The sequence below is a fragment of the Tribolium castaneum genome, chromosome 2 (genome assembly GCF_031307605.1).
Source record: "Tribolium castaneum strain GA2 chromosome 2, icTriCast1.1, whole genome shotgun sequence".
NCBI lineage: Eukaryota > Metazoa > Arthropoda > Insecta > Coleoptera > Tenebrionidae > Tribolium > Tribolium castaneum.
The window spans coordinates 1,504,620-1,524,872 of NC_087395.1; the positions used below are offsets into that span (position 1 = coordinate 1,504,620).

Here is a 20,253-nt window from a genome sequence, read left to right on the forward strand (position 1 = left end):
AATTCATTAGTTTTAAAAGCTACATCAAAAAATGCAAAAAATATAGGGTGTTCTATTTTAAAAAACATAAGTTTGTATTATATCTCATTTCACAAACACTCTGTATATTTGGAAATAATTTTAAATGACAATAAAATTATTACTTTTCTAATATTTAGAAGTGAATAATAGACTTTACCTACTCGCTGGGACATCCTGTATATATTTTTTAGGTCTGGTTTACACATTATAAAATTATGTACCAATGGTTTGTGTAATCTTAATGCTGCCAAAAATCGTAAAACATGAATTTAAAGTTGAAATAACCCAATACATGATGCAACACTTGACATTGCTAATGGGAATCCCATCGTGTGATTTTACATAAATACACACAACATTGAAAATCTGTGCTCACTACCATAAACACGTAATAATGAACACACTAATATTTTCAACTGCTTTAATAGCATTATCATCCGTTGTGTTAATTGATAATGCGTTATCATTAAGTTGTATTTCAAGTGCTTGTGATACAATAGATTGCCGACCAATCACCGAATGTGGCCCTGGAGAGATTAAGGCGAAAGGAGGGCACTGTCTTTGCTGCGATTTTTGTAAAAAAATCATCGGTAAGAATGAATTTTTTTCTTCTACAAAATTAGAAAAACAACAGTAAGACTATTTTTTCTATAGCAGAGGTTATTTCCTAAATGTTTTAAATTTATTTTTTTTCTTAAATTTACAAATTACAATCTATTAATTTAAAGCGTTAACAATAACTTTTTTCTCTTAAACATGAAGTCCTGCTACAGAAAAAAATGTTGTATTATACACGACGATAAAGATGTTTATCTACTCGTGAAATCCCTAGTATTACACTTATATAATCGAGACGCAATCTTTCATTATAACCGCCAGCTCCCAAATGTGACGCTTTTATAAGCTAACTGTTAGTTAACCGTTATCTACGCGCGGTAGATAACTAAAAATTTCTTAGATCACTTATTTTGCTTTGTAATTAGTATTATAAAATACCATTGAATATTACATATAACTCTAACATAACCATGCTTAGATCACCGATAAATAAACTGATTCTAGCATACGCTATATTCCATTACATACATAGCAGTTATATAACCGTCACATAACCTTTGCTGTATACACTAGACATAACCATGGTTAGAACACTGATATGGTAGCGCTTAGCTCCATTTGCGCGTGCGTCATCTGACATTTCTGTCACTACGTTTACATAGCAGGGTCATAGCGGTGACAAACTATCAAATATTTTTTGAAGTTACGAAGTGTTTAAATTCTGAGTTGTTACAAAAAATACAGATTCACAAAACAAGAACTAATAAACGCAGAATCAAAAACCTAACGAAACGCAAATCACAAAACACAATAAACGAACGGAAAATACTTGCGATTAACACCGATAACACTTTCGACAACCATGAGACGACGTCTATAATTTACTGTCAATGTCAGGTTGACAAATTCGTGACACTTGACGGTGTTGTCGAAGTGCACATGTAAATTAATGTTCAAGGATACTACCCTTAGATAGCCCTTAGCTGTTTAAATTTGCATTGTTTTTGATAATTTTTTATAGCTTTGTGTTGGTAATGAAAAAATGAAATTGATGACGCACACGCAAATCGAGCTGACCGCCACTATATATAATCTAAATCTAGCTTGGGCCATATTGCTTAAGAAACATAACGGTCATCTAACATGGTTAAAGACGCTAAACATAACCATGGTTAGATAACCGTTATATAAGCTGAGTCTAACATAACCAATGGTTAGATTTGTGTATTGCGGTTACAAAACGTTATATAACCGAAAGATAACTCAGTAAAACTGTGCTACTCGTGACTTCATCCCTTTTGAACCTTTTTACTCGTAGATAAACATTTTTTTTTATCGTTTTGTGTAGTAAATAACTATATTTTTTTAAGGAGAGGGCGAAACGTGTGCGAAAAATGTTCCAATGCCCAATCAACTGTCAGATAGTGTTGTGTGTGAGGAAGGATTATTGTGTCACGAGGGAAAATGCCAGAAAAGCCAAGAGGTTTTAAAAGCGACCACATAAGACATCATTATTTTAATTTATCTCAATAAATGGTTAAAAGAATAAATAATAAGCAAAAATATTATTGTATACAGGCTGTTCCGTCTAAACCACACATGAAAAGTACTGAAATTTCTAATAAAGATTTTCAAGATGGCGGCACTTTCGGTTATACCAGAAGTCGCTATCAATTTTTTATTTTAAATGGAAGGCTATGTTTTTTAGTGCGTTTTTGAATTAGTTCAGTTATTTTATAGGAATTTTAATTAACATTCTCTATACCTAAGTTTAACCGTTTTCAAGGTATTTAGGATTATTTGAAAATTTTTGGATTTGCACCTGTCATTTAAAAAATCAGCAATTCTTTTATTTATAGAGATTTTGAAATCGTATTTCGAGAATTAAATAGAAAAAACCTATATCTGTTCTTCAGTGTGTCCGAAATTCTAAATGAAATTAATAAACCCAAAAATTTTAAGGTTAAGTTTGAATAATTTCAAGTAGCCATAACTTAATTTTTTTAAATGGGATGTCACAATTTTTATTTTACTAGATGAAGAAGAATTTTTTTCTGCATCGATCTGTATTAGCATTCCTGCAAAAATTACCGTTCTTTTGTAACCTGTCATAATTTGTGTTGTAAATTTTCGAGATGCAAAAAAAAATTCCCTTTTTTGCGAAATTGGTTATATAAATTGAGAAAAAAATTTCACACAAAAAAAATATTTTGGGAAAGTATTCAGTTCGCAGATATGTGACTTCGAAATTAACATTGAGGTCCCTATAATGAGCTATAAAAACTGAACAAAAAATTGCGAATTTATAGATTCAGACAATGAACTGAAAAAATTACATTAAAAAATTGGAGGTAGCTGAAGATGATACATTGAAAGACTAAAAAACTACGAGAACCGAAAAACTAAAAAAAATAGGAGATGGGAAAACTGAAAACTTTGAAACTAAGGAAGAGACACTATATAAACAATTAGGTACAAATTTGACATTCTAAGAAAGTGAAAAACTGATAACCTTAAATAGTGAAAACATGTAACAGAAAAACCAAATAACTAAAAAATTAGGAGACTGAAACTTTAAGAAAATTGGTGACTAATACACTGACACACTAAAAAATGTTTTACAAATTGTTCACCAAATTTCGTGGCCAAAAAATAGTATTTTACAGTATTAGCAAGGTAAAACGGTTTTTACTGGCGAAAGGAGGGAATGACTGGCGAGCCGAAGGCGAGCCTGTCACCTCCTGGAGCCAGTAAAAACGGTTACCTTGCGTATACTGTACAATACTTTATTTGTTTCTCACTTGTAAACAAAATGAAAGTTATTAATAAAATTTGAATAAAAAATGTGGCTATTTTCGAACATTTATCAAAATGCTGTAGAAAATTACTGTGGAAACGACTTGACAACAACGTAATTTATAACGTTGCGAACGTGTTAATTTTATAACTGGCGCTCCTGTCAGTTTTACTAGTAGCTAACTTGTAAAAGTGAAGTTTCGAAGTGATTAGACAGATCGGATAATTGACGTTTACAAGTGAGGAACAAATAAACATATTAAATCATCCGGCTTTAACAAGTTTTTTTTGGACCCGAAGTTTTATGAACAACTGTGCGAAATGCACTTAAATATGTCGAAAATAGTTAAGCCAAGTCAACAGACTTTTATCTTAGAAATTGTTTTTGTCTAAAATAACCAAATTAGTTAAATATTGTGTTATTTTTGTCCTTATGGAACTAAACATTTAGCGCATTTATATGAAATATCTCGAAATAATTGCATTTTTACCAGAAGATGTACTGGATGGAACTTTCAATCAGACTTTGATAAAATTACGCAAAAACGAGTTTTAAGGGAAAAAAGCTAAAAATCACTAAATGTCGAAAATTACAACATTATTTAATTAATAATAATTTATTTTAACCAGACGTGCTATTCCAGGAGAGAATACAACTAGAAATTTCCATATCTCGACTTTTTTTCTTAAAACTCGAGAACTCTCAACCAGAAATTCTCGAATTATCTGAAAAACCTTCTAAAAATTATAAAACGATTATTTATAAAATGAAATTAAGCTAATTATTTTTCATGAACATTTGTTTTTTATTTAATTTTGTTTAAATTATAGTATATTATACAGGCTGTTCCGTCTAAACCCCACATTAAAAGTATTGAAAGTTCTAAAAACAAAAAACTTTAATTTCTCACATTTTTTATTGTAACTTGAAAAACTATTTAACATAGGTACGTAGGGAATGTTAATACAGATCGATTCAGAATTAAATTCTCTACCATTTAGTGAAATAAAACGTGTGGCATTTCATTTGAAAAAAATGGTTATGGGTGCTTAAAATTCTGTAAACTTGATTTTAAAATTTTGGGGTTTGTTATTCATTTTTTTTGAAAATTTGAAATCTCCAAAGAAAAGATCTTTTTCAAATGAACTGAAAAATATTTCCAAATTTAAAAAAATGACAGATTAAAAGGTTAAAAAAAAAGGTTAAAAGAACCCTAAATATTTCTTAAACGGTTAAATTTAGGTATAGGAAAATATTGTGAAAACTATACCTTAGATCCACCCCTTAGATTAACTCTAATATGCTATTTCCTGCCAATAATTAAGTGAAAAACTAACACTCCGTCATCCAAGTAGTACCGGACCAAATTTTATTTTTTCCTTCAAAAAACGTTTGATTTTTCGTTTTGATGAATCACAATGTTTGGGATTAAGCCCGTATTAATAATCAACTAGGAATATTTGCATTTACCTGAGAAGAATTGTAAAAATTCTTTAAAATCTTCGTCTCGTGAATGTCTTCAAGCACAGTTTCAAGTGACCAGAAACAAATCCACTATCGACAGTAAATAATTAGTAGAACACAAACTAAAAACGATTATTAACACTTTACAAACGTCGTTAAAGAAAATTAATCGTAAATAGTTAACACCACACGTTTTGAATTCGGATTTGACAGAACCACAAAACATGACAGGTGCAAAGGATTACAAGCGCGGGAGTACTACCAACCTAACAGTACGCACTAAACACCCCGCTCAAACGTACTTAGATCTCAGTGATTTTAATGTTCCAGGTTATTTAAAAAAGTCGAATCTATCATTGGAAAATGTATTGTTAATCCAAATACCCATTAATAAAGTGAAGCAAATGCTATTTCTAGTAAGAGTAAAAGATAGACATAATTAATATTTCATGAATGAGAAAGAGATAAAACTACAGCAAAAGCTTTTGCTATATTTTATTCATATTACCCATTTTTACAACTTATACAATTGTATCTACAATCTACAACTGTAGAAATATTTTTGGCACATAGCTCCTTTGTAACATTATTTTAGTTCTTTTCTACGCCATAAACTCATTTTAGGAGAAAATGGCACTTTGTCCCTTTGATATTCAACGTCTTAATTATTAAAGTCACGACACACAAACATTTACAAATAAAAAAGTAAAAATAAAAAAAAATAATAAATAAAAAACACACCAATTTAAAATTTATGGGCAGATGGCGCTTCATCGACAAGTACCAACCCTCAGTTGATCAAATCCAAAATTTACTAGATAAAAATACAAATGAGTCAAATTTTTAGGTTAGTTTGTTTATCAAATAGTGCATTCCTTCGTTCAATGAGCCAGATAAGATATCAGAAACTTTATATCTAAGATCATACGCCCCCACTTCACTGTCACAATTCAATTAATTCGCCAAGTCACAATAAAAAAATGGTTAAGAAACACTACGTTGAAGGTTACGACAACTTTTGCAAATTTATTGAAAATTTCGACAGTCAGGGTGAATTAGTCCACATTTATTTTGGTGGTTCAAAACTACCATCAGGGGAGAGCTGGTGTGATGACTGTGTTCGAGGTAAGTGGGGTTATGTACAACTTTGCGATAAAAAATGATTAAATAATTGGTAGCGGCTCCAGTGATTGAAGAAGCGTTAGATAAGACACAATACCAGGGACATTTTATTTACGTCCAGGTTGGAGATAGGCCCTTGTAAGCATTGATTTGAAAAAAACTTGGCTAAATCTTTCAGGACCTATATTAGAGACTATTTAACTTATAATATAACTAGAGCTTTAAGATTTTATATACAATCAAAATTGACCATTCAAATAAATTATTTACAAAATGATTAAATTTCCGGAACTACGAGAAATTGTCGCCAAGTTTGAAATTTTAAATAGTAACCACCTATTTTTAGTGCATTTTTAAATTTGCCTCTTGAAACTGAGTAAAATGTACTCTAGTTGTTAGTGCTTACCTGTCATAGTTTTTTATTCATTTTTTTATATAAATTTTCATATGCAGGGGTTGATTTAAAATATCACAACCCTTGAACTCTTTACAATAAATGATTTTTTTTTTCATTTGATACCTACAGGTTTAAAGGGTCTTCTCAAGTCTTTAGAATTGTCAACTGTCAAATTGCAAGGCTACTGTGATTTTTTGAAAATGACGATTAAAAAATGATTATAATCATTTTCATTTTTAATCAAGTAATCTTTGGAAAAATACGATAAAATTGTGCTCTTATTTAAAAGAAATGTTCGATTTGGTTACCATTTTCATTCAAGAAGTTTAAAATTCGATGGCAGACTGACTTGAGTTACTTTTCATAATTCACTAAATTATAATCAACTATAATTAAATATTATTGTTTTACTACTTATTCAATAATGAACCAGCTGAAAAAATAAAATATTGAAATTTGACAATTGTTGACCATTTTACAAGGTTTACTTGAATAGCTATGAAAATTACGTAGTAAAGTTCGTTTTTGTAATATTTTCAAAAACTAAGAGATAAGTATAGAACGTATTTATAAAAGTCATCATATTGTTCCGTTTGAAAACACTGAGTTATAGCAGTTTTTTGAAAACCATTAAAAAAAATCATACTAGCCATGAATTTTGACGGTTGACAATTTCGAAAATTCTAGAAAACTCTTCGAACCTTCGATTATCGAATACAAAGAAATTATTCACTTATCGCAAAGGGTTCAAGAGCTGTAATATCTTAGATAAACCCTTGCAAATGAAAATTTTAACAAAAAAATTGACATATGTCAAAAACTCTGACAGACAAGTACCAACAACTTGGGTAAATTTCACTCAGCTTGAGAAGGTGAATTCAACTATGCAATAAAAATGTGTGGTTACTATTTAAAATTTTAAATTGGCGCCAATTTTTCGTAGTTCCCAAAGCTTAGCCATTTTGAAAATAATCCAGATCAACTTGTAATAGTCGATTTAGATCGTATACAAAATTTTAAAGCTCTAGCTATATTAGAAGTTAACAAGTTTCTAATGTAGGCCCTAAAAGTATCAGCCTGTACAGGGTGAGTCATTGATATGGGCATGCTCGATTCCTCCTACACTGTCAAAGATATCGAAATAAATCAAATAGCACTGCAAATGAGAAGTCAAAGTGTACGTCTTAAAATTTATTTGCCCTGTACAGGGTGTTTCATTTTTACAGTGCAGCCTTTAAAATAGTTTTTTTTAATGTCTCTCCTTGTATATTTATACATATTAAATTTTGCACTTTTTTAGGATTTAAAATCAGTTTAGTTTTGGCAACTTACTTTAACCGTACAGAAGTTATTTAATTTTTTCTACAATTTTGTGCGTCTGTAGGCACATTATTAAAAAATCGCAGTGCCTTTGTTTTTTGGGATAAACGTAAATAAACAAATGTCTGAGGTATCTTTTGGTGATAAGACCATACATTTGTTTTGTAGCATCACCTTGCTGTGACATATTCATTTTGGTAAACTTTGAAGGACCATAACTTGATTTTTTAAACAGCACCCCTTGTATTTTATTACTAATTATTATTCAGCGTCTTATTTTACACCATTCTTACCTCTTTAGTTTTTTTCCACAAGTTGATAGTTAAGGAGATAATTAGATTTTTCTGAAAAATGCACGCAAAATCTCTAGGATACTAATGTAGCCTGCTATGAGAAACAATACATTTTGTCCTACTAATGTCATAATGGCATTTATAGTAAGTCACATTTTGATTTAATTATGAAAATAAATTTTTCGGGTAACATGCATACCTAGAAATCTTATCTACACATAAATTTTAACAAAATTTTGACAAGAAATTATTAATTAGAAATGACAGAAATTTACAATGGAGAAATAAGGAAATTAAAAACCAAGGTATAACAAATCAACAGCGATAACATATTACTTGCAGTTACAAAACTATTTAAAATGACGGCATTCTTAAGCAATAAAGTAATACATTGGTCAATTCTTTTTAAAAATTCACCACTTCTAATGTGCCATGATTAATTCTACGAAAAGCCTTTATAATACTTTCTTACATATTTTTTCTGGTAATGTCGTCGTTCTTTTATTTTTATTTAATGATTCGTGTCAAAATTAAAGATTATATCTCGATGAGATGTGTATGCAATTTTCATGAAAAATTCATTTTCACAAAAAAATCAAAACGTCACGTACAAAAAACGCCATTCTGATGTTGTTACGTCAGAATTTATGGTTTTACATGGCACATTACGTTGGTATCCAAGAGACTTTATGTGCATTTTTCAGAAAAACCCAGTTATTTTCGAAACTATCAACTTTTGGAAAAAAATTTAAGAGGTGAGAAAGATGTAAAATGAGATGTTGAATAATACTGTTCATAAAAAATCGGACAAAAATGATATTAACAATTTTCGACCCATTTCGTTATCACCAATATTTTCAAAAATACTAGAAAAAGTCTTAATCCAGCAATTGACAGGACACTTTGAAGATAATAATTTATTGTGTCCACATTAGTTTGGTTTCAGAATACAAAGAAGCACAGTTGATGCCATTACGGACTTTACGAACGAGATTCATGATTGTTTTGAAAATGCAAAGTTTGCAAAAGCCACATTCCTTGATTTAAGTAAGGCATTTGATTGTGTTTCTCATACCATATTAGTTCGCAAGATGTTCTACTATAATATTCTTCCAAATAGTTGCAAATTATTATCTTCGTATTTAAGTGATCGACAACAAAGTGTCAACTTTAAAAATACCGTGTCTGAGAGTCTTCCTGTTGAGTGTGGTGTCCCTCAAGGATCTGTCTTGGGTCCTTTACTTTTCTTAATATACGTTAATGACTTTCCATATTGTTTAAAGAACACCAAAGTGACATTATTTGCGGATGATACGTCACTACTCAACAGTGGTGAGACCTTGGACACAGCTACAGCAAACAGTGATCAAGCGAAATTGTTGGCCAGCAAATGGTTTTCTTTGAATCAACTGGGCTTGAATACAACAAAAACAGTTGATATGTTGTTTACATTAAGAAACTGCAGTAACATTGATGAAAGTTTCAAAAGGTCTACTAATATTTTAGGTACCACTATAGATGACAAGTTACTATGGGACCATCAAGGTAACACGCTTGCAACGAAACTAAGCAATTTAACATTTTTATTTAGAGAGTTAGTGAACAATATATCTCTATCAACTGTTAGAGTTGCATACTTTACCCTTGTTCAGTCAGTTCTTTCATATAGTATTCTAATTTGGGGCCATTTTTCTTGTCGGCAACGACTGTTCTCATTACAGAGACGAATAATTCGAATTATAAGTGGTTTAGAATATCGAGCAGACTGTAGATCCACTTTTCGAACTCAAAAAAATTTGACTTTACCATCATATATATATACCACTGTCTGCTTTATGTGAAACAAAATACCCAAACTTTTCGATACCATTCTGAAATCCATGCTTATAATACTCGTATTGGTGATAAGCTCATTCCAAAATTCAATAGCCTAAAACGGAACCAAACTGGAACAAGATATTATTGCACTAAATTTTATAATATGTTGCCAACTATTTTTTGTAATTTACCTTTATATGTTTTTAAAAGAAAGCTAAAAGATTTTTTAATTATGAATTGTGTCTATGACTTTGATGAATATTTTCGCTATAATTTTAGTGACTTGTAAGTTTGTTTTTTTTTTAGTTTGTATGTTTCTTATTTTATTGACTTGTATTATCACACACTGTTTTTAGATACCAATAAAACTATTTCTATTTCTATTTCTATTTCTACTCAGTAATAAAATACAGAGGGTGCTATTTGAAAAAATCAAGTTATGCTCCTTCAAAGTTTACCAAAAGGAATGTTTCACAGCTGATAGTGCTACAAAGCAAATGGACAGTCTTGTCGCCGAAAGATACCCCCGACAGTTGTTCACTCAAAGACAAAATCCCAACTCAATATCTGGAAAACCAAGTTGTAGAAAGAATTAAATAACTTCTGAATGGTTAAAGCATATTGCAAAAACTAAAGTGTTTTATAAAGCCCTAAAAAGTGCAGATTTAAATATATACATTTAAAAAAAACATGTTAAAGGCTGTACTGTTAAAATGAAACACCCTGTATAGGGCCAAATAATTTTAAAACGTGCACTTTGACTTCCCATTTGCTGTGCCATTTCGATATCTTTGACAGTGTAGGTGCAATTGAGCACGCCCATATCAGTGACCCACTCTGTATATCCCATTTCAGTTTATAGTAGAATCGCAACAGCGCATTTGAATGAACAGAAATTGAGAGTTTCTGTTTCAGAAAAGAATTCTGTGTTAAACTAAATCCCAGCTACATGTTTTGAGTTAAGAAAAGCCTCCAGAAACCCTGAATTTAAATGCGCTATTGCAAAATTCTACTATTAACTGACATGGGATGTAAGTAATTGTTTTTTTTTTAGTTGGAAGGACATGAATTGTCCCTTCAGGAAAGACAAGAAGACAAAACTGATGGTTTTACCAACAGTTTTGCGCTGGAACCAACCACAAAGACTGGAAGGGGACCAATGCGAAAAGCTTGAACTTTTAGAGTTGTTGTTTACCGATGAATAATCAATTTATTACACACTTCCATAACAATAAATCATAACAAAATTATTTACCAATTGTTTTAATTATAATAATTATTATTGGGCGCTTGTTGTTGCAATTTCACTCTTCACATTTCCGTTAATTTCATCTTCGTTTGGTAAAATATCAAGTTTGCCCAATGGAGGTGCGATGTGAATTTCATAGTGGATTTTTTTGCTTCTTAGAAGACTGTAGGTGTTGTCAAAAGTCACAGTATCTGAAAATTTTATAATAAATATATGGAGTGTTCAATGTTATAAAGAAATAAGAAAAAAAATATTGCAACGTATGTGAAATAAAATCCTCTCTTTCAAATGCAATAAACTGGTTTATTTAAATGTTATTAAACAATTTTGTTATAACACCGAAAATTTGTGAACAATTTAAATGTAAATTAATATAAAAAATTATAAATTTACATCTGACATTTCATTTTACGTATTTTCCATAAATTTGAAGACAATATTGTCATCAACGGGAAGTTGGTGACAATATTTTTAAAGGGGTGGTTTTTATTAAACAAAAATGTTAAAATAGTGATTCAGGCTCTTGTGTTTCCATTTAAAACAACTAAAAAATTATATAATATTTACGTCACACTTAGAGACTACTGTAAAAATATCATTAATTTATGACCACTTCCATTGAATGAAGTACATAAAAATAAAAACTTTTAAGGGCTGCTACCCTTAGTGTCCCGTTCACCAAAACGCCGACTTTATAAATATTTACAAAATATTTATTTTGTTTATTTACATTAAAAATAATTTGTTTTCAAATTTAGAGCTTGAGAAAACACACCTTTTTGATCATGAATTTTCGGACTATAATAATAAGTTTATTGCCGGAAGATATTGAAATACATCGGCCTGTCAGTAAGATAAAAATATAATGATAACTTGATAACACACACACTCACACTATATAGATTGGGCCACATTATATTTATCTACTTTAAAACAGGGAAAAATATTCATTAATACTGTATAGGCTGCACTCAGTTAACATATTTATTAATTCAGTTATAAATGTTTTGAGAGGAAAATGATCTATTAGATTTTAAGGTAGAGAGTTATAAAGCCGTATACTTAAATTGTCCGAAAACACGGATTAACAAGATTTGTTGTGTTTCTTGTGTCATGACTATGCACGTCTGCCAAAGAAGGATAACTTGAGATATTTTTTCTAACATTGTAAACTTTATGAAATATAATAAGAGAAAATAGTGTCATAAGCTTTCTGTAAAACGAATCTTTTGGAGATGAACGTAGACTGCGTCTCCCTACAATAAAATACTGTACCTAATTTATTTGTGAATCAAACAAGGCATAATATGTTGATAAAGCGGCATATTCGTTAACGCTTTGCAAATACTGCTGTGGACAACCTATTGCAAACTTCATAAACATGGGGTGCCCACCATAGTTTGTTGTCTAAAAATAGTCCAAGAAATTTTATGTGTTCAATTTGTTTGAGTTGCGACTGAAGTTCAAATACTTTTGTAACTGTTTTTGTTGCATATTTAGGGCTAATTTATTAGCTGCAAACCACTCATCTGCATCTCTGATCATTCTTTCCTTAATCAGTACCACTTCTTGTCTATAGGAATACCTAATGACGTATCATCAGCATACATTATTGTTGGATGTTCTTGTCCATAGAATTTTCCAAGTCATTTATATAAACTAGAAAGAGAACAGGACCCAGTATGGACTCCTGAGGTACCCCGTATTTTATATGTCCTGCTTTACTTAGTGATGCGTTGATTTTCACGTATTGTTGTCGGTCTTCCAAATAGGATCTAAACAGTTTTAGACATGTTCCCCTTACTCCATTAATACGTAGTTTATTTAGCAAAATTTCGTGATCAACGCAGTCAAATGCAGAGCTAAGGTCCGTGAATACACCTACATATGTCTGTTTATTTTCAAATGCTTTTTGAATATCTTTATCTAATGACAATATTGCGTCGGTTGTGGTGAAGCCTTTTCTGAAACCAAACTGTTGCTGACTTAGGTATTTATTTTTCTCTAAGAAGTTTACGAGCTGTTGGCACATTACTGATTCTAATATTTTCGAAAATGCTGGTAATATTGATATTTGGCGGTAATTTTTACTAACAGACTCTCTAATTAGACTCTACTAATTTTAAGTTTTGATGGAAATACACCCGCTCAGACAGCAGTTTATATTTGTAATAATACTTAAAATAGGACTAGCACTCACTTTACGTAAATGAATGCTTATACCATATATATTTTCCGACGTTTTGTGTTTACGTTTATTTATTATTATACGGATGTCAACTTCAATGACGGGTTGGAAAAACATTGAAGCGTTTGTTTTGATATATTTTTTATTTAAGTAAGTATGAGAATCATTATGTCCATTAGTTAAATTTTTGATACTATTTTCCGGATTATGTAAAAAGAAATCATTAAACGTATCCACACTAACATTTGTGGGAAGTTTTAATTGATTGGTAACACTTTTGGTAATAGACCATATTATTTTTTATACGATTGTCTGATACTGAAATTTTGTTTTCATAGAAGGATTTTTTAATAGAGTTTAGCAACAGTAGATGTTTATTTTTATATTCCGTATACAGTTCTTTATTTTGTTCTGTGGGATATTGTTTATACGCGTAATAGATAAACATTAACTGTTCTTTAGATTTTTTTACATCAGGTGTTATCCATGAATTTATTTTATTGCGTTTGTATTTTTATTTTTGAAGGTATAGTTGAAGATGGTATTAAAACCCTCCAAAAATATTTTAAACAATTCGTTAAATTTGTCTTCTGTCGTTGTTAATTTTGACAGATTATCAAGTTGTGGTTTCTAAATATTGAGTGAACGTTGTATAATTAGATCTGCTATACGTTCTCCTATATTCGTGTTTTTCATAAATAAGTTTTTCTGTATTATTTATTTGGAAACGTATTGATGATCAGAAATACAAAAATCATAGTTGAAGGCATCTATGTATCCAAAATTCGCAAAAATGTTGTCCAGGCAGTTCAAGCCCCTTGTCGGATTATTGATAGTTTGTACGAAACCGTATGAATTAAAAACTTGCTTTACCGAAAACGTATTGTTACTATTTGTCATAAAATTAATATTAAAATCACCACTTACTATTATATTAGTTGTGTTTCTACAACTCACCGCAAATTGCAGAGCATTTTCCAAAATTTTCAAAAACCCCTCGATGTCAAGACTACTGGGCGATCTACAGGGTGCTCAAAAACTGGCGCACCAACTCAGTGGTACGCTGTTAAGAAGCATGTGTAGATCACGGAAAAAATCTTGAAAAAATTCCTAAAGTTATATTTTAAAAAATTTGGAGCTACAAACTTATTTTGTAAACTTCTTCAGTTTTCATTATTTTTTAATGGTTTTATGTTTCACACTAAGTAATCGTTCCCTAACACAACAATGAATAATTATTTTTAAATTTGCTATCAGACTTTAGCAGTATTTTGAATTTTAAAAAAATAAAATTCATCAAAAAAATCACAATTTGTAGATGTGTCAACACTGGGAATTATTTCCTAGGAAACGGTTTTATTTTTATTGTTGATCAAGTTCTATTGCTATCACGACTGTTAGACAACGTTGCCACATATCATTTAATTAAAATGCGTTATTTATCAATAACTTTAATCCAAAGATTTTTTTTTCTATTTTTACCTTTATATGTAAACAATTCTCTACCACACTCCAATGAGTTGGTGCGCCGGTTTTTGAGCACCCGGTATATAGTGTGATTACTACTAATTTCTAATTAAAGGATTCCATCAGTTCACCTTTGAGTTTATCATATTCACTTTTTGCGCTACCACTGGGAGCGCAAAAGTTATGAAAAAGTAACATTTTAGAAAAAAACAGATGAAAAAGGCATTATTAATATTGGATGGACAAAACTTTAACGGGCTAAAAATTAAAGAGCTTCTTGAAAAAAACTACCAGCCACGGCTTAGTCCTAATAAAATTAAGGAAATAAATTCTGTACTTCATTCCTCCAATTCGCATTTTATACAAACTTTTATTTATTTATTTTTCAAACAAAAGTTCACAATGTTCTAACTATGTTATTGTATAGTTTACATTGTCTTTTACTCATTATCTAAAAACCATGCCACTTCAACATACAACAAATTTGCAAAATACTAGCAAAGTTCGGACCTTTGTAACTCAAATTCGTCAAAATGGACTTATTTCGTTATAGTACTGAACACCCCATATGGTAGACACATGAAAGTACAATGTGATCCTGAATGGTTGTGTCAGTTGGCAGTTCTGGTTTTACCATTGGCACCACTGAATATGTTACCAACACAACTATTCCAGATAATAAAATATAATTTTTCTATTGATTGTTGAGGTTTACGTACATGTGGCTGGTGCTTGGCACGCGATGACACCGCTTTCGTCTATCTGATGTGCTGCCACGCGTTTGTGATGGATAACTGGAGTGACGTTGCCTTCGGCATCTATTAAACTTATGCCGAAGCGAATATCGTGTGCCTCTGTGCGAAATTCCCATCTAAAAAATTGATAAAATAAAAATAACGTCAAAAAATGTAGGAAATACTTACTTTAAGAAGCTTCCTTCCTCAACTACGATAAAATCAAGTTTTAACTTTTCGCCTTTTTTGATGACAGCTGTTGTGAATTGTCGAGTGGTTGACGAAATGTCGAACGTTGTTTTGTATAGCTCTTTGGGGACTTTACCGCCTTGGTTTATCTGTAAAGAGGTAAGTACTATAGGTAATGGAGTAACAAAAAAAAAGAGTACAGTTTGCAGCTACACATTTAATTAAATTCTTGAATAAAATGTTTTTTTATTTAAATATTATGTTGGCAACATCAACTGTCATTTATATGTCGTATGGTCAGTGTCGCCAACTTAATTTCAAAATCACAGGTCACTTTTCTCCAGTCGCTTTGAATTGCAAAATCGCAAAATTTTCGCCGATTATAGAAATTTGTAACAAATTGCAAAAATATTTTCAAAATTTAATTTTTCGGTTTATTTTGTTTGGTTTGGATTATTTTTTCAATGAGAGTAAATATTTATTTATTTAAGAAAATGTTTAATTTTTGCTAAGTGTGTTGAAATTTTGCTTATTTTAAATACTTTATAAGAAACAGCACTTGAAACAAGGGGGACAAATAAACAATTACCAAATCTTATAGATATCCTGTTCAGTTAGTTTACGTTTCAACAATAATCGTTCTTAGAAAAAAAGGTTTAACTAAAAATTGTAAAATTTTGTTCTATCGAGTTAATTGGCTTATTTTGTTAAACTTGTGCCACTTTTCTGCCAATTTTATTTTAAACGATTTCACACGATTTTATTAAATTAGCTGTTACGTATTTTTTAAAATTGATTAATTTTTGAATGACTTATTATGTGAGCTGAATATATTTGTCTCATTTGATTGAATAATTACCAGAAACTGCAAAACTGGCTGATTTTCCTTGTAAATATTTTAGATTTGTAAGAGAATCGACTTAATTTATGCAAAAATTTTCATTGAAACTAGTTATTTTGTTTTATTCTGATCAATCAAATTGTAAAATGATGTATTTATATTCTATTGTAAAAACACCAGGGATCGCAAGGTTTTTTTATAAATACTATTTTTATAAATATGGGTAATTTAAATTTCTTAATGTTTCAACTTTTCTTAATTTTTTGAATAAATAACGAACAGGAAATAAATAAAAAAAAACAATAAAAATGTTGTTAACAAAATAAGTTTGTAGCTCCAGAATTTTTAAAACATAACTAGGAATTTTTTAAAGGTTTTTCCTGTAATATAGAAATGTTATACAAATACAAATGAATTGTCTAATTTTCTTAAATAAATGCAACAAATTACAGGTTATTTTAAAAAATAATAAGAGTCCGCCTTGTTTTTGGAGATTTTTTAAATGATCTTGTAATCGTATTTTTTAATCGATTTAGAAAATCTCAACTGCAAAATAAACAAAACAAAAATTTATTCAAGCTTATTTTGAACTTTTCAAAAATTTCAAAAAGTATAATAAGTATCAAGTAAGAACTTAGCACCGAATATAATTTTTCATAGAACACAAATGAAAAATCAGAAGTAATAATAATAATAATAATAAATATACGAAAACAGTTACTATCTGTTGCAAAAACAGAAATAAAATTAATATAAAATAATCATAATGAAAAAAATGAAACATTTATTAAAAATTTAATAAAAAAGATTACTCTCAACTTTGTTTTTCTTTATTTTTTTGTTTTCTTTATTTTTTTCCAATTTAAACGTTTTAAGCCGGAATAAATGAAACACTTTCTTTGAAATTTGATTTGAGTTGAGATTAAAAAAAACAATAACTTGATTTTCTCTCGACATAATTTAATTAGCGATTTTAACACACTGACGTCAAACTCTAATTAATTAAGCAACAGAGAACAATTTCATGGCCAGTAAGTAATTAAACAATACGAAGTTTTTGCGTTTTTTTACAACTTAATAATCTGTTTAAAATTCCTCGTCGTAAAACTAACAACTTTTTTTATTGTTTTTTGTGATTTAGAAAACCTTTCAATTTTACTAATAACTATGCAAACAAAAGTGCCGTGTTTATTTGAATTATTGTTGAAACCTGGCGATTTTTCCGAAATTTTTTCAAAAAATTCAAGGTTGTGTCAATATATTGTTCGGGGATTCCCATCCGGATCTGCCAAAGATCCCCAAAATGCTCTGGCAAATTTTCCGTTTTTTCAAAATTTTTATCTTCTCTAGCGTTCAAAAACCTCCACTTAATTATTTATACAAAAATATGCTTTGAAACAAGTTATTTATAGTTTTATTTCGATCAGTCTAGTTTTTTATAAGAGTTATTTATATTCTGCTGAATACATTCCAGAAAACGGAAGATTTTTCAATACAAACTTCACTATTTTAAGAAATTTTTTTATCAATGCGGAAAATTACGAAAATATGTTCTATTTTAACTTTTTACGTTTATTTTGTGCGATTTAGTTTACTTTTCAACAAGCATGGCCCTTAGGAAAAGAGCTTAGTTTATGCAAACACTGTAAAAACTTCTTCAATTGAGATTAATCCCGTTTTTTGAGTAAGTGGCCTTATTTTGTCAAAGTTTTGGCCAGCTTTTAAAATGAAAATTTGGTTTTGTTAAAAAAAAATCAATTAATTAATTTTTTATTAAAATTTATCTGTTTGTCTAACAGTAAAAGTTTTAGTTATTTAAAGAGATTTTTTTCAATTGATATAAGAAATGGGATCTAGAACAAATGAAATAAAATACAAATGTGGCAATATTTCATTTTTAACTTCTTAACTATTGCCGAAAAGGTATCGAGTCAATAACTCAACCAATACTAAAATATGCATTGAAATAAGTTATTTTGTTGTCTTATTTCAATCTAGTTGTTTCAAGAATGTTGTATTACTATTCCGTGGAAAAAATGCCAATCGCATTCGCTTACATAAAAAATTGCTTATTTTAGTAAATTTTGCAAAATATATTCTGAATTTAAAGTTTTAGTTTATTTTTTTCTTTTTATGAATCAACAGAGAAAATCGCGTTTGGTGCAAAAAAAAAAACGAAAATAAAAATGTAATTTTTATTCTTAAACTAAATATAATTTTAGTCGAGTTAATTTATGCAATAATTGGTCTTAAATCGTTCAATATCATTAAAAAAAATTGTTTACATTCTGTTTAATAATTGCTAGAAATTGCAAGATTTTTTAGTAAACACTTCGCTAGTTTTGGCATTTTTATTCTAATTAAAGGAAAAGCTTACAAAAATTTTAATTTTTCAGTTTGTTTGGTTGAATTTAGCTTACTTTTCAGTATGAATTGTTCTTCGCAATTAAAAAAAATCACTTACGAGAATAACCTTTGAACAAATTATGAAAATTATTTTATTTTGTTTCTTCGTTCAACCTGGCTTTCTTTCAAAGGAATGTTTCTTTTCTCCCTCCATTTTTGGAGATTTTGTAAACTTTCTCTTATAAAAAACATAATTTTTGAATTAATTAGGAACCTATATTATTTTGTATGTTTTTATGAGTCCAATCAGTTTAGCAATAATTAGGTATCGGTCTAATTTTTAATTTTTTTTTAATACAAAAGTGAAACCACAACAAGAAGAAACTTATTTGCAATTGTAATAAAAAATTTTTTTTTCATATATCTAGTAAAAAGGAAAAAACCAAAAATAAAAAATATCCGAAAATAATTACTTGCTATTAAAAATTAAATAATCATAAAAAATAAAACATTAATTATAAAAATTACAATTTCTTTAACTTTGGATTATTCCTTAGATTATTATTAACGGATTATAAGTACCCACTATTTTTTTTTCTTCAAGTTTATTATCTTGAGCTTTATTTACTTAGATTTACCCTTGACAACAGAAAGCAATCTCATAGCCAGCACACAATCGAGTAAAAAACTAAAAAATCTGAAATTTTTGCGTCATTCACAACTTTATTTCAATAAAAAAATAATAATGTTAAACTAAATGTTAGGCTAAACTTTCTCCTTACCTTCCTACTTTTTTATTTATTTATTTATTTATTTTTTGATTAAGAAAAGCACTTAACTTTATTTTCAACAGTGTTTATAAGGGACAAAACAAATATGGACTAAGTTGTCTACAGGGTGTCCGTTTTTCGAGCTCTACCATGGGAATCTCAGTTATTATAAGAGATACGAGGTCGTTTAAATTAGGACAAAGTTGTGTATTTTTAGTTGAACAATTATTTGAAAGAAAATTTAATGTGTCATTTTTAGTTTTTGAATTATTGAAAAAAGTTAAAAATTTCTTATTTTTGTTTTTATTTTTTTAAACGAGAATCAAAACAGCTAGACGTTTTTAAGTAAGTAATTCTCCGGGCACTTTTTTACAAGAAATCTAAATCTGTCATTACCTTTTCCATGGCGTTCTTGATGTCAGAATTACAACACTCAACTTTGGTTTTTCTTATAGACGCCATATTTGACATTCGTATTTTTTAAATCTGTTTCTGTTTCTAATTACCATGATGTATCACATTATATGATCGAATCTTGTATGCCAATTAAAATTAAGAAAAAAGCGTTTTCCCAAAGAGTGCTATGGAAAAAACGTCAAAAATTTTGACAGTTCTATTAGATATGCGAGCACAATTTTATAACTTTGTCCTGTTTTGTTTTGCGAAGAATAAAATTCTA

The 20,253-nt window shown here is 29.4% G+C and overlaps 2 protein-coding genes and 1 non-coding gene across 3 annotated transcripts in view; 2 read left to right on the top strand and 1 right to left on the bottom strand.

The window, feature by feature from the left end:
* Positions 1–112: 112 nt before the first annotated feature.
* On the top strand, positions 113–2,152 carry LOC103315099 (uncharacterized). The gene is made up of 2 exons (XR_010333202.1): positions 113–611; positions 1,950–2,152. It is a non-coding gene; the product is annotated as an uncharacterized LOC103315099 (transcript).
* Positions 2,153–5,634: 3,482 nt separating this feature from the next.
* Positions 5,635–11,044, top strand: LOC655484 (thioredoxin domain-containing protein 17). The gene is made up of 3 exons (XM_962027.5): positions 5,635–5,965; positions 6,019–6,100; positions 10,845–11,044. Exons 1-3 carry the CDS (start codon positions 5,821–5,823, stop codon positions 10,993–10,995), a joined length of 378 nt encoding a protein of 125 aa, XP_967120.2. The 5' UTR covers positions 5,635–5,820; the 3' UTR covers positions 10,996–11,044.
* The window catches only part of LOC655568 (SEC14-like protein 3), a 46,540-nt gene continuing 37,261 nt past the window's right edge, over positions 10,975–20,253 (bottom strand). The window contains exons 6-8 of the mRNA XM_064355116.1: positions 15,618–15,766; positions 15,414–15,565; positions 10,975–11,230 (exon numbers count right to left, since the gene is read on the bottom strand). Coding sequence (XP_064211186.1) covers positions 11,070–11,230; positions 15,414–15,565; positions 15,618–15,766 — 462 coding nt within the window. The 3' untranslated portion in view covers positions 10,975–11,069. The remainder of the gene's footprint in view (positions 11,231–15,413; positions 15,566–15,617; positions 15,767–20,253) is intronic.